General features: G+C 42.9%; 2 protein-coding genes across 2 annotated transcripts in view; both read left to right on the top strand.

Moving 5' to 3' along the window:
* The first annotated feature begins 225 nt into the window (after positions 1-225).
* On the top strand, positions 226-10106 carry mynn (myoneurin). The gene is made up of 9 exons (XM_071904412.2): positions 226-251; positions 1007-1034; positions 1823-2106; positions 2859-3847; positions 4645-4804; positions 4896-5074; positions 5572-5658; positions 7291-7416; positions 8089-10106. The coding sequence occupies exons 3-9, from the start codon at positions 1841-1843 to the stop codon at positions 8451-8453; spliced, it is 2172 nt and encodes a 723-aa protein (XP_071760513.2). The 5' UTR covers positions 226-251; positions 1007-1034; positions 1823-1840; the 3' UTR covers positions 8454-10106.
* The window catches only part of lrrc34 (leucine rich repeat containing 34), a 9723-nt gene continuing 3936 nt past the window's right edge, over positions 8839-14625 (top strand). Inside the window, exons 1-6 of the mRNA XM_078291528.1 lie at positions 8839-8868; positions 10668-10804; positions 11576-11688; positions 12095-12159; positions 12248-12334; positions 12778-12906. Coding sequence (XP_078147654.1) covers positions 8839-8868; positions 10668-10804; positions 11576-11688; positions 12095-12159; positions 12248-12334; positions 12778-12906 — 561 coding nt within the window. The remainder of the gene's footprint in view (positions 8869-10667; positions 10805-11575; positions 11689-12094; positions 12160-12247; positions 12335-12777; positions 12907-14625) is intronic.

Raw genomic sequence — 14625 nt, 5'->3', positions numbered from 1 at the left:
AGTCATGTCCTAAGAGTTATGTATGGTGTCATATTTCACTTACACTGGATCAATAAAATACGCATCTGAGTACTTCTGAGCTGTTAATCTTTATTTTTGAGCGTTAAATTGTACGAACTCACAGCCATAGTTGACATACAGTCGTTTTTACTTTTTGAGTGTACTGTAACTTTAACAACAATGAAGTCTCGCGAGAATCACATATATCCCTACGTCACTGGATAATGGCTGCTCGACGCGGATATTAGAAGGTACTTTTCTGCTTTTATTTAATCACTGCGTTTGATCAAAATAATGTATTTACAACAATAATTTGTTACGATTTAATAGCGTGTTTATGCACCTTGTTGCCGAAATAACCGTTTTTAACACGTTACGCTAACTTACGCTGAAACCGACAGTACAAAACCTCGTCAAACCTTCGAAATAAGAGCACAATGTTTTGCGCGCTTTTTATGGCCGAGTTCGAAAATATTTTGTTTTAGCTTCATAAGTTAGCTTCTTCGGTTAGATGCTAAAGCGTTACAGCGCTTCCGACGAGCTTTGGTCGGTTAATAAAATGCTAAAAATACATGTGGAGAACATACAACCGTCAGAATGTATTTTTAAATAGTCCACGACAGCAGTGTTAACGTTAGCAAAGCATATGGCACCCGGTTCATCAAGCTAGGCCTTTAGAGGAAGCAGGCGGGAGCTTTTATTTTCAAAAACGGGTTCATCTCAACTGTCAAGTCTGCTGATTCAAGAAAACTGGATTTGTTAGAAATGTCGATTTAGACTAACATTAGGCCCAGTGGATTCCCTTCGTATATATTTCACTATTTCACTTTTTATTCACCATTATCTTAATAACAGTGGTGTAATGTAACAGTTAAGGAGATGACCCAACTTCTCGCATATAACTGACCCACTGCTGATAATACACCAAGTTAGTGCTTCACTAGTGATAATGATGTGATTTACAACTGTAGAAAACTAATAATTATTTTCTTTTTGTGCTATCTAGCCCTGACATTGGATTCTCATTTGTGGAGGTAAGTAAATATGTGACATGAAGTAATGGTCCCCTGGTCCCCTTATTCAGATTAATTTTAAGAATAACAGGGGAGTTTTCATATCTGCCTATACATATTTCAGACCAGATGAAATGTTGATCTGAACTCCCTCATGTTTTGGGTCTGAACTGTATTCAGGTTAATTTTAAGGAGAGTTTTCATATCTGCCTATACATATTGCAGAGCAGATGAAATGATGATGATGGTATTGAGTTGGTGGGGTTAACTCACAGTCGAATATTGTCGTCAACATGTTTGATTTGGTGGACTTTTCCACCATGAGTGATCCCATGGTTATAAGATAAGATATACTTTTATTGACCCTGTGGGGAAGCTCATCATGGACTCTGTTGCTGTGTCACAATAAAAAACATCAGTTTCATGCAGAGCATCCTTCACATACAATCATGCAAAATCGTCATACAAAAAAACCCACTCATACGTACAATTTGATATACATATTTACCAATATAAAGAACGCAAAGCAACCCATTGCACAACCCCATCGCATCATACTGTGCAACTATTCCAATGAACCCACAACCCCCGTAGCCTATTACTGAGAAATTGTTGCACAACCTCTTTAGCCTTATTTATTGTAATATTGCACAACCCCTATAGTGGTGAATTGGCAGTGTCAACCCTGCCAGTGTCAGTCTTGCTCTATCTTTTGAGCTACACAGGGCCACAGTTAGTTGATCCCACTCCCTCTGCAAAATGAAACTGAATTTTTCTAATCAGCTGTGTTGATGTTGACTGTGTTTCAGCGTAACCCGGCAGCAGTGATGGCTCGTGTCACAAACCATGGAAAGCTGCTCCTGCAGCGTCTACATCAGCAGCGAGAGATGGACTTCCTGTGTGACATAACCATAGCGGTGAGAGAAGTGGAGTTCAGAGCTCACCGCAACATTCTGGCCGCGTTCAGCAAGTACTTCTCCTCCCAGGCCGACAAGGGTCAAGAGGTCACCACGCTGGACCCTGACAAAGTCAGCCGGTACGCGCTGGAGAAGCTGTTGGAGTTTGTCTACACAGGACAGATGAGCCTCAGCAGGTAAAAACGGAGCTAGGTTGTAGTATTACGCCACTGTAAAAAGATTAAACATGTAATTCTATATATGCATACAGACAGTATATTTTCCATTTGGTGGATCCCGTTATCCAAGAGTGCTTTGGTGCGTTCACACTGCAAGCAATTTGGTTGATGGTCGCTCTATTAGGACTGATTCCATCTATGTAGTGATCACATCCGGCTACAGAGTTTTACCAGTCAAGTAAAAAAAAACCTCAATAAAATTAATTTAAAGCTTACCGTCGACCCCAATGATGGATGTACCATTCTCCAAGCTTAGTTTTAGAGATGTTTATTCCTGTAGTCTCAGATAAAAGTTGTAGAGAACTGGGAAACTTTGAATGGCTGGAATCAACTTCTTGTCTTGCACTTGTCAGGAGGAACTATTGTTCATGGAACAAAATCACATCAGTAGCAAAACAAGAACGCCTGGAAATTTGATTGCCTGCTGACGTTCAGCCATGGCAACAAGCTTGTTGAGCGTCCACACATCGGCCGAGTTTCCCCAGTTACTCAGCTCTACAGGAAATGAGTGGACTTGGGGTGACTTGTTGATCATGTCGCTCGCAGTGTGAATTCACAGTTACAGTACCATGAGGGCATTTTTTAAAGCATGGGTGTGAATCAAACCCCTAACCCTGGCAGTAGTAGAGCCATTGAGCTGTAGCAACACCAGTCAGTTAGTGTGTTATTTTGTGCAATATGTTAATTTCCATCAATGTCCATGGTTTCAGTAACAGACTAGCAGCCGTGCGTAGAGCGGCGGTGTTCCTGGGAATGTCCGAGGCCACGCAGTATCTGGAGGAAAACCCCCACTGGACAGAGACAAGTGGGACGACCCAATCAGAGGCAGGGAAGGAATCTGCCTCCTCTCCTGCTTTTGTTAGCCCTCCTTCTCCCCCCAGTCCCGCCTCTGCCACCAGCCCCAATACCCCGGTAGGATTTGCACCTCTCTCTATTGCTTCAGCAGTGGGGGAGGAGCAGGGGAACGGAAAGAGGAAGAGGGAGCAGCAGCAGCAGGAGGAGGAGATGGAGAAAGATGGAGAGAGGGAAGAGGAAGACAGAAGTGATGAAGATTATACTCCTACAACTCCAAAGAGTGCTGGTAGAGGACAGGGCAAGAAGAGAGGCAGAAAGCCTAAGACCCCCAGCGGTGACCAGGCGGCGTCCAGCAGCACGTCTGAAGGCACGCCCAAGACTCTGGCCTCCAGAGGCAGGGGGAGGGGCCGAGGGAGGGGCAGGGGGCGGGGCAGAGGGAGGGGGAGAGGCGCAGGTAAGACTGAGGATGTTGCGTTGGGGGATTCTGACACGAGCGTGAAGGAAGAAGGAGACACATCTGCAGACTGGAGCCCCTCGTTGGAAGGCTCTCCAGCCAAGAGAGTACGACTGAGCAGCGGAGGAGGGAGGAGAGGGAGGGGCCGGGGGAGAGGGAGGGGAAGGAGGAGGCAGAGCCAGTCGAGCAACCTGGAGGGTGAGGAGGGAGAGGAGGGAGAGGGAGAGGAGGACGACGACGACGAGGAAGGCGAGGACGAGTTCGGGGAAAAGAAAGGCGTATTAGAAAAATCACTGTTCTGCACTGAGTGCAACAAAATGTTCACAGAGTCAAGCAGCTTGCGCAGACACATGAAAATCCATAAGGGACTGAAGCCATTCAATTGCATCTTCTGCTCCAAAACCTTCAGACAAGGGACTCAGCTGAAAACACACCTGCGCATACACACAGGTGAGTGTGTACTATGGATAATGAGTGGGTTTGTGGGAAGAAATTACCCTACATTGCATTTATTATAGCGATAATAGCCGAGAGGGCTTTCTTCACTGAGATTCTGGGTCCAACGATGCTGCAGTAGGTACGAGGTGCAGGCAGATACCATCAACTACAGTTCCACTGACATGGGTTTTCCAAGTCCAATACCAATACTGTATTTTTGTATTGAAGCTGCTCAAATTTTTCCATTTTCATGCCAAAAATGTAAAAGTATTCAGTGTTTCCCCCAAGAATGTTATTGTTGTCAGGGTGGAAAAGCCTCTGAAACAACACTGAGATCATCATGGGACACTAAAACTGTGTTATCTGATATTTAATAAAAGGCCAGTATCGGTCGAACCCTACCCTCAACATCACCAAAGTACCCATAATAATCATAGTAAAGGATGTACTCATGGATATTATGGCTTTTATACAACAATTACCAACACATGTACACCGTCTCAAAAGTTAAATAAAAGATGGCGATAGAGAGCAGGAAAGATGGCTAAGCAAGAATTAACATGGAAGACAATTCCATCTTTGACAACGCATGTATAGATTTTAATGGGGAATTATCAGCACTATTGTAATGTCTTACGAATAACGAGATTGGCTGAAACTACCTTTTGTGTAAAATGAATTATGCACTGAATTATACATGCATGGTTTTAGTGGGTGAATTAAGTCCCACTGTCTCCTTTCTCTTTCTTCATTATTCTCTCTCTCTCTCTCTCTCTCTCTCTCTCTCTCTCTCTCTCTCTCTCTCTCAGGAGAGAAGCCGTTCGCCTGCTCGCAGTGCGACAAGTGTTTTGCTCAGAAGTGCCAGCTGATCGCTCACTGCAGAATGCACCATGGGGAGGAGAAGCCGTACACCTGTGAGCGCTGCGGCCTCAAGTTCGCCACCTCCTCCAACTACAAAATACACGTCAGGTACATGAGCTGCGTTCAGAATACATAATATCTCTGTTTTGGGAGTTCACATCCCTGACTTTGTTTTTGTTTGTGTGTGTGTGTGTTACAGACTGCACAGCGGGGAGAAACCTTATGTGTGTGACGTCTGCGGTCAGGCGTTCGCCCAGTCGAGCACGCTGACCTATCACAAGCGACGACACACGGGGGAGAAACCGTACCAGTGTGATCTGTGCGGCATGTCTTTCTCTGTCTCCTCCTCTCTCATCACACACGCACGCAAACACACGGGTAAGAGATGTTTTTCCACATTTATTTATCCGGGGAAAGTTGTGAGCGTGTGTGTGCTCTGCAGTGACAACAACACAGCCATGATTATGTATTTAATGTGATAAAACACAAAAAGCTGAACTAAATCTTTTTTCATTGGGATCAAACACACATTCAGCACTTTGGCAGGGCAAACTCCTTTTTCCCCACCAGCTACAGTGTCTGGCGCATTTTTAAATTCACCTGCTACTTTACCTGTTTGATCAGCCGGTTTGATTTTTAGAATAGAAAAGCAACTCCAAATGATGTTTAGTTACCTGCCACAGTGACTGGAAAGGAGGTGAAATTTACAAGCCAAAACTTACCAGCTTTTGGTTTGTGGCAGGTAGTTAATTTCCCTCTGCTCAACACTGTTATTCTTATTTCAAGAACTCCTTCATTACGTAACAATTTTGAATATATTCTGAATATGCCTTTGCTGTCTGTGTTTTGAGTGTTTTTTTGTGCTTGTGTTCCAGGTGAGACTCCGTACAAATGTTCTCACTGTGAAGCGAGTTTTGGAACATCGTCTGAACTGAAGAAACACATGCGCAGGCTCCACCCAGGTGAGCCTCGTGATCCGAGTTCAACATTAAGATTTTCAGCGTTGGGTGGTAATGCGTTACAGTAATCTTATTACTTTTCCCAGTAACGAGTAGTCTAATAAACTACTATTTGAAGTTAAGTAATATTAGGTGGAAGTATTGTCACTACTTTGATTTTCATTGAGCAAAAGGATGACAAGAACATCGGACATCAATGTAAAATGTAAGAGATGATGCAGTCAATACATTTGGAGATGTAAGGTAATATAACAAGTAGTGTAACAAATTACTGATCCTATGGAGTAATATGTCAAGCAATAATATTACTTTTGAAATGAGTAATAAGTAGTATAGTTCTTACATTGTGTGTCCACTGGGATCCTCACAGCACTTCCTTGTTTTTTTGGCATTTTGAACAGCAAGACTACACTGCTGAGAGCTTGGTATGTGTTGACTCTCAGAGTGAAGTTATTAGCAGTTAAAAATATTCCATCTTTTTACAAAAGAACACCGCTCTTCTTTCTCATAGCAACAGCAGGCACCGCAACCAGTGCTACAGGTACAAGCTCAAAAAGAGGAGCCCAGTGGACACAGAGGCTAAATGGTTTCAGGTTTTAGATGTTTAGAAATTACATGTAAAAAGTGATGCAGAGTGGATGTGCTGATTTTCCAAAAGGTTCCCAGCTGTCCCAGGAAGAAGAGATTGAGAGCAGAGAAGAAGACATTGAGAGCAGAGAAGAAGAGATTGAGAGCAGAGAAGAAGAGATTGAGAGCAGAGAAGAAGACAGTGAGATTGAGAGCCGAGAAGAAGACAGTGAGAGTAGTGAGACAAGTGAGCACTCACTGAGGCCAGATGGAGGTAAAGACGAGGACAGGAAGGAGGAAGTTCAGAACCTGAGGAGAGCGTCTGAAGTTGAAATGCTAACCATGAGTAAATTATCTGATGTAACATTTAACCTTTTGGAAGGTTTGGCTAGGACTGAGCCAAGTGGAGCGTCCCATTCAGAGGCACAGGTAGACTCTGCCCCTAAATGGCTGTTCACACTACGAGCAACCTGGTCGATATATGTATTTTCACTATTTTGGTCTTTCATAACGTTATATCATTTTGACGACTTAATATCGCTAGAAAGCTGTAATTAGGCAGCAATAATCACAAATTAACAAAAACTCACTAAAATGACTTCAAAGTTGACCATCAACCCCAATGATAGATACAACTGTTTTCCAAGCTTTGTTTTTGTGATGTTTAATTCCAGTAGTCTTTCAAAAAAAGTTTCAGCGAACCGGGAAGCTTTTAACGTCTGCAATCAATTTCTCGTTCATTTTGCACTTGCTAGTCAGAGCTATAGAATGAATCAAAATCACATCGGTAGGGAAAGGAGAAAGTGTAGAAATCTGATTGGCTGTTGACAACCGATGACCGTGAAAAGTTTCCCTGGTCCCTGGTTCGCCTCATTCTGAAGGCGGTGTTATGTTACAACATGCTAGTTCCTAAGTGATAACCTAAGACTTAGGCAGCCAACACAGTCATCAAAGAAGATGAAAGTATGATTTGATTTTCCTTACATTGCTTTTTATTGAAGTAAGTGTGCCGCCTGCAGCGTGGCCGTCTTGGTGGAGCGTACTGACTGTCGCTGTGTGTTTGTGCAGAGGGGAACCCCGGGGTGCAGTGCCTGCTGTGTGGCAACAGGTTTGCCAGCGTGAAGAACATGATGAAACACCAGGAGAAGGCTCACGCTGACGAGCTGCGGCACCACAAGGAGAGAGCGAGGGCCGGTGAGTGTTGTCACGAAAGCAGGATTTGGACTTTGACTCCAATACTAAGTTTAATGTCTAAGAATTCAATACTATTACTGTCACTGTCTTTGTCGGCTCGGTAAGCAAAATAGTTCCGTATTTCCCTTCTTGCACCAGTTTGTCCAGTTTAGGTGAACTGGGATCCATTTGAAAACATGGTGGACTGTTTGATGCTGTTTTCATGTTTTCAGCTGTTTGACATAGACTGCTGCAGTCCACTGTCTAGAGTCTAGAGAATTCTTCTTCTTCTTCTTGTTCTTCTTCTTCTTCTTCTTCTTATCTGTATGTATACGGATTTGGTGAAAGTATCGTACGTTTCTAAAATTCAACATAGAATTCAATCTTTCACAGCGGTATCAAAGTCGTATTAGAATTTTGGTTATTGTGACAATATTGTACTTATATTAATGTGTGTCAAAGTGTGTATATGTGTGTGAGCGACCATGTCTATGTTTTGTTTTACTGTGTTCGTTTTGTTGTTCTCACCTTAACATATCAGTTTGAAAACCAATGTGTGTAAGGGAATGGCAGCACATTTCACCCTCTCCTTCCTGTTTGATAACTCAGTGCTTTTCTTTGTGTGTGTGTGTGTGTGTGTGTGTGTGTGTGTGTGTGTGTGTGTGTGTGTGTGTGTGTGTGTTGTCTAAGCAGTCGTCCTCCTGGCTTCGTCCCAGCCAGTTGCCATCGTCCAGAGCAAACTCTCTGAAGACAGTAAAGGTTTGGTTTCCGTCTCCGGCGTCGAGCCTCACAACCCCGACCCGGCCACGCCCACCCCCAAAGCCACAGCGGCCGCCGCCGCCGCCGCCGCGCAGGGCTTCAAGACGGAGCCCGACGACCCCGCCGTCACCGGCTCCAACCAGGTGACCTTTGAACCCGACCAGGAGCAGACCATCAACTCGGACACCCTGCACGCCCTGGTGGAGCAGCTGCGGCCGCCTTCGCCCGCCCAGAACCTGCAGCAGATCGTCATCATCAGGACCGTGGACGACGGCGAACACAGCGCTCCTCAGCAGTGAGAGCCGAGCCCCGCCGGCCTCACTGAACACGGCAGAACGCTTTCACTGTTTAACACACAAACCACCGTCAGCCTCCGTCAGCCTCCATCGTGACCCGCGCTCACTCACACTCAGGCTTGTATTCCTATAAAAATACTGTTAAAGGGGCATTAAGGAATCTGTGATCTTTACTGACATCTGTCAGCGACCAGTAGGAACTACAACAACACTGATAGACGTCATCTCCTCCTATACAAGTGTCTGTAAAAGTCACATTTTCATAATCGAGAGGAGTAAGATAGCTAATTAGAGCCGAGCTCCAACAGAAACGTCTAGTGAAGCGCTGATATATCACTATGCTAAATACTGCTTTGGCATTTGCTTTTTATAGCTGAAATATCTTGCGATGCCGGAGTGGGAGAGTCTTGAAATTCCAGTAGGTGGTGGGGGGGGATTTGTTCCATAACAGAGTACAGGCCGGAAAATGAGTTTTGAAAGGCAGAAATCTCAGCGCCTGGTGAAGTAATTGTTGAGTCATTGGTATTGGTCACTTATTTTGACAAAATGAAAATTAGTTCTGGTGACCGAGAGTCTCGCCTTGTCCTGGCAGTCGACCCTTTATGAACTCCTGTAGAAATATCTGTGGAGATAGGAAGAGGAAATGTTCTAGAAAGTTACACGCTTTAAACTCTGTTGCACTGGTGAGAACGACTTTCTGATTGTTTGAAACTTTTCATTTAGCGCCATCTTTCATTGGCTGAGTGATAGAAAACACATAGTGACATGGTGCAAGGGGTAGGCCGGTGGTTGGACCTGTCCATCAGCAGCCGTGTGTCCTGTCACTGGTAACGGGACAATGAACCAAAACCTGCTCACTCTGGATAACAGCTTTAGTTAAACGGTCAGTCAAGTCAGTTAGAGACTTAATTTCAGCTCGGTTAGTTCTTCCAGTGCAGGAAACTGAACTTTTTCTTCCAGCGGCTGACGCATTCCAAAGTTTAGCAGCCGCTTTCCCCGTTTTACCTGTCAAACATTTTTAGCAGTTCTGGTTCGATTGAATAATCAACTCAAAAAATAGTTAAGAAAAGTTGCGTTTAGATTTTATTTGAATGTGAATGGAAAGAAATGTGTAATGAGAAAGACGGTCCTGTGTGAAATGTCCTTCCTCAAGTCCCAAAACTATTTTGTCTTATATTGTTTTAGTAAGAGGTAACACAGTAGACAGGAGTTATGTTTTTGTTTTTTTTATATAATAAATGTTTTTGTTTAATCTGTGTTTGACTTGTGATGGTGGTTTTATTAACAGCTTCCAGTAGCCATGTTGATGCATACCAAGCTTTTTGTTTCTGAGATGTAAATGTCTCGTCTTTTTTCTTTTTTAAAAGCAGCTGTTTGAAGTCTCTTATCAAAATGATTTGTGCTAAAATTTAGAAAATGTGCATAACATTGTTGATGCTCTCCTGCTTTCTTTCCACTCTTCTTTTCCTTCCTTTTTTTTTTATTTTGAAGAAAAATAGGTGCATCGCTTGTAATGGAGATGAAACAATATGAAGTACACAAAGTTCACCACTGTAAAAATACGGCAGGAAAATAAAATGAGTACAGAAAAAGGAAAAAATAAAATGTATGTGCGTTTTTCTCAATTAATAATTCAGATATACTTTATCAAGGTTATAGTCTTACTGTTGACCATTGGTAAACGTTTTATAAGATCTTCAAATTATATCAGAAAAACTTTTGTCCTTCGTTCTGTATTTCCTTTATGTTTTTCTTTATACACTAGCCTATGTGATTAAATAAAAGCCCGAAGGCTTTAGCTTCAAGGGTTTTTATTGCTTTACTATTTATTATATGATAATACAGCTTCTTCAGGTAATCTTTCTATTAGAAAAACATTTTTGGGGCTTTTCATTAGTCTATTTATATTCATATATGAAATATTTTAAACTGTCTTTACAAGTTGAACCCTTTCACCAATAGATTTAAAAAGGAAAAAAAACAAGCTAATATAAGACAATGCTTCGATTTGTTGAAGGTTAACCAAAAAAGAGTAAATATAATAGAAGAACAACTGAAATATGGTTTACATTTATTCATTTCGTCGATATCGTTTTTAAGATTTCACTTTTATTTGGCAAAGTGGACAGATTTAATGAAAAGTTACTTCCGTATTATTGTTTTTTACTTCCGTATTTCCTTCCAGCTTTTCCCTCTTGCGTGCCCGTGTTGCCATAGCAACTCAAACGCCTCACTCCTGCTAGCATGATGTGCAGCCGGTCTGTCTCAGAGGTTTACACCGCTGTCTGCGAACAACACGGACTGCTGATAAACCCGTACGTTTTACAGGTTTTACAGGAGACGACGGAAGACAAGTAAGAAGAAGTTTGTTAACCAAAGTAAAGTTTAAAAGTCCGAATTGTGGGGGGGGGGGGGGGAAGTGTCGGAGCTAATGCTGCCTTCAGGTGCTGTGGGAAATGTTGGCATTTAGAAGTGAGCGTATCAGAACGAGCAGCAAAGTGGTAAATACGACTGGGAAAGTGGGATTTTTTTTTTTAAACCAGCGGGGCCGGGGACCCAGAAAAATGACTAATAGTTGAATCTCAGTATTATTTAACTCCCTAGACATTAGCACAGTGACACAATGTTGAAGGATAACGGTATTTTGATACTTAACACTCCATAAACAGATGTAATACTCTGTGTAAAGTCATATCTAACAACCAAACTCTTCTCAGCTGGCATTTCTTTGGACAAAATCTTATTAATTGGGGGTGTGTGGTCTAATGTGTATTTATTTGGGGGATACTTCACATGTAAAAGTTCGGAAAACACTGTTCTATTATACTTAAATTACCGAAATGTGACGTTTAGGGGTACATCCTTAGGAAATAAATATTTATAGCATGAGAGTTGTGTTCACATGATGGTAAAAGTTATGTATTTCGTTATTATACGTTATAGTTTGGCATTCTATGTAGATAATTAGTGTTATATGTTTTAGTTTATGTTATATTATGTTATATATGTTTTATCTTTTAGTTCTCATGCATCTACAACATCTTTTGGTGAATCAATGAATTAAAACATTGATTACATTACATTGCATTTCACCTAAATTCCAAGTGTGTGTGTGTGTGTGATAGAAATGTCAGGTTAAAGCTGAGGGGAAACAGCCGGCTGAAGGGGGTTCAGAAGCTGAACGACAGCGACCTTCTCGCTCTGTCGCTCAGTCTGAGGAACAACCGCACTGTGACAGGTGAGACCAGACTCAGGTGAGACCAGACTCAGGTGAGACAGACTCAGGTGAGACAGACTTAGGTGAGACCAGACTCAGGTGAGACCAGACTCAGGTGAGACCAGACTCAGGTGAGACAGACTCAGGTGAGACCAGACTCAGGTGAGACAGACTCAGGTGAGACAGACTCAGGTGAGACAGACTCAGGTGAGACCAGACTCAGGTGAGACAGACTCAGGTGAGACAGACTCAGGTGAGACAGACTCAGGTGAGACCAGACTCAGGTGAGACAGACTCAGGTGAGACAGACTCAGGTGGGACAGACTCAAGTGAGACCAGACTCAGGTGAGACCAGACTCAGGTGAGACCAGACAGGTGAGGGAGCAGGATCTATAGTTTTATTGATTAAGTGTGTTTTGATTGACAGGGCTTGACGTCAGGTACAACAACATCACGGACGAGGGGGCCGGACACCTGGCTGACCTCCTGCAGGTAAACACACCTGAAGTTTTGCTGTACTCAGTATTGTGATTTTTATTTAGGATTATTCATGTTGTTTACTGGTTGTTTTGCTGTGCAGGAGGAGAATTCAACCCTGCGCTGTCTGGACCTGATGTGTAACGACATACAGACAGAGGGAGCTGAAGCCCTCGCCAAGAGTCTGCAGGTTCACACACACACACACACACACACACACACACACACACATACACTCACACACACACATACACACACACCACACACACACAACTATACTGTCTACAGTGAACATCTCTGCACTTTTTTTTGACATTTTACATGTCAAAAAGTAATGATCTCTCTCTCTCTTTCGCTCTCTCCCCCTCTCTCTCTGTCTCTCTCTCTCTCTCTCCCTCTCTGTATCTCTCTCTCTCTCTCTTTCGCTCTCTCCCCCTCTCTATCTCTCTCTGTCTGTCTGTCTCTCTTCCGCTCTCTCTGCCTCTCTCTCTCTCCCTCTCTGTATCTCTCTCTCTCTCTCTGTCTCCCTCCCGCTCTCTCTCTCTCTCCCTCTCTGTCTCTCTCTCCCTCCCTCCTCTCTCTCTCTCTCTCTCTCTCTCTCTCTCTCTCTCTCTCTCTCTCTCTCTCTCTCAGTGTAACAGTGTCCTCCTCTCTCTGAGGTTGACTGGTAATAAGATTGGGAACAGAGGAGCGATGCAGTTAGCCAGCATGCTGCAGGTGAACAACACACTGCAGGACCTGGACCTGGCTGACTGCGACCTGGTAACACACACACACACACACACACACACACACACACACACTCACACTGAACCTGGCTGATACCTGCTACATACTCTATGCTACGACTGAGCTTCATTAAGCCCGGCGTTCACACACACACTCTTTACAGTCAGAAAATGGATGGGAAACCAATTTGATAATTTCCAGGCATTATGGAAAATTAACCAGCAGCTAATCTCTGCTAAATTGTAGCTGTGGCTGGCAGTGTGAGTAACACCTTACTTTGTGCTTTTTACTTTCTAACGCATTAGAGCACTCAGATTACTTTTTTGTGGTAACTAGTAACTTAATGTGTTTTTCAGTTGTTACTAGTTACTTTTTAAAATTAGAATGTTGTTACTGTTATTTTTCTTTTATATTGTTTCATTTTTTGTTAGCGGCCATCAAAAATAATGTGGGAAAAAGTGAAAATCCTTTCAGACAACATGCTGCTAATCTGAGTCTGCTTGATATACGTAGATCTGATTGGATTACTGTTTTAAAAACAGATCAACAGTCTTGCATTGCATTTTAAAACAATGATGACAACACACTTGGCAGAACAAGCCATGCTGTTACAGCAGGTTTCTGAAGTGGGTAACGCAAAAATACTCAAACGAGTTTCAATGAAGAGTAACAGTGTAACTGTAACAGTGTGACTGTGTAACAGTGTAACAGTGTAACTGTGTAACAGTGTGACAGTGTAACTGTGTGACAGTGTGACAGTGTAACTGTGTAACAGTGTAACAGTGTAACTGTGTAACAGTGTGACAGTGTAACAGTGTGAGTGTGACAGTGTAACAGTGTGACAGTGTAACAGTGTGACAGTGTGACAGTGTAACAGTGTGACAGTGTAACAGTGTAACAGTGTAACAGTGTGAGTGTGACAGTGTAACAGTGTGACAGTGTAACAGTGTGACAGTGTGACAGTGTAACAGTGTAACAGTGTAACAGTGTGAGTGTGTAACAGTGTGACAGTGTAACTGTGTAACAGTGTAACTGTGTAACAGTGTGACAGTGTAACAGTGTGAGTGTGTAACAGTGTAACAGTGTAACTGTGTAACAGTGTGACAGTGTAACAGTGTGAGTGTGTAACAGTGTGACAGTGTAACAGTGTGAGTGTGTAACAGTGTGACAGTGTAACTGTGTAACAGTGTAACAGTGTAACAGTGTAACTGTGTAACAGTGTGACAGTGTAACAGTGTGAGTGTGACAGTGTAACAGTGTAACAGTGTGACAGTGTAACTGTGTAACAGTGTAACAGTGTAACTGTGTAACAGTGTAACAGTGTAACAGTGTGAGTGTGACAGTGTAACAGTGTAACAGTGTGACAGTGTAACTGTGTAACAGTGTAACAGTGTAACTCTGTAACTGTGTAACAGTGTAACAGTGTAACTGTGTGACAGTGTGACAGTGTAACTGTGTAACAGTGTAACAGTGTAACTGTGTAACAGTGTAACAGTGTAACTGTGTAACAGTGTGACAGTGTAACAGTGTGAGTGTGACAGTGTAACAGTGTGACAGTGTAACAGTGTAACAGTGTGAGTGTGACAGTGTAACAGTGTAACAGTGTGACAGTGTGACAGTGTAACAGTGTAACAGTGTGAGTGTGACAGTGTAACAGTGTAACAGTGTGAGTGTGACAGTGTAACAGTGTAACAGTGTGAGTGTGACAGTGTAACAGTGTAACAGTGTAACAGTGTGAGTGTGACAGTGTGA

The sequence above is a fragment of the Centroberyx gerrardi genome, chromosome 22 (assembly GCF_048128805.1).
Source record: "Centroberyx gerrardi isolate f3 chromosome 22, fCenGer3.hap1.cur.20231027, whole genome shotgun sequence".
NCBI lineage: Eukaryota > Metazoa > Chordata > Actinopteri > Beryciformes > Berycidae > Centroberyx > Centroberyx gerrardi.
Note: the sequence above shows the minus strand (reverse complement) of the source record. Positions and strands in the feature narration are given on the sequence as shown.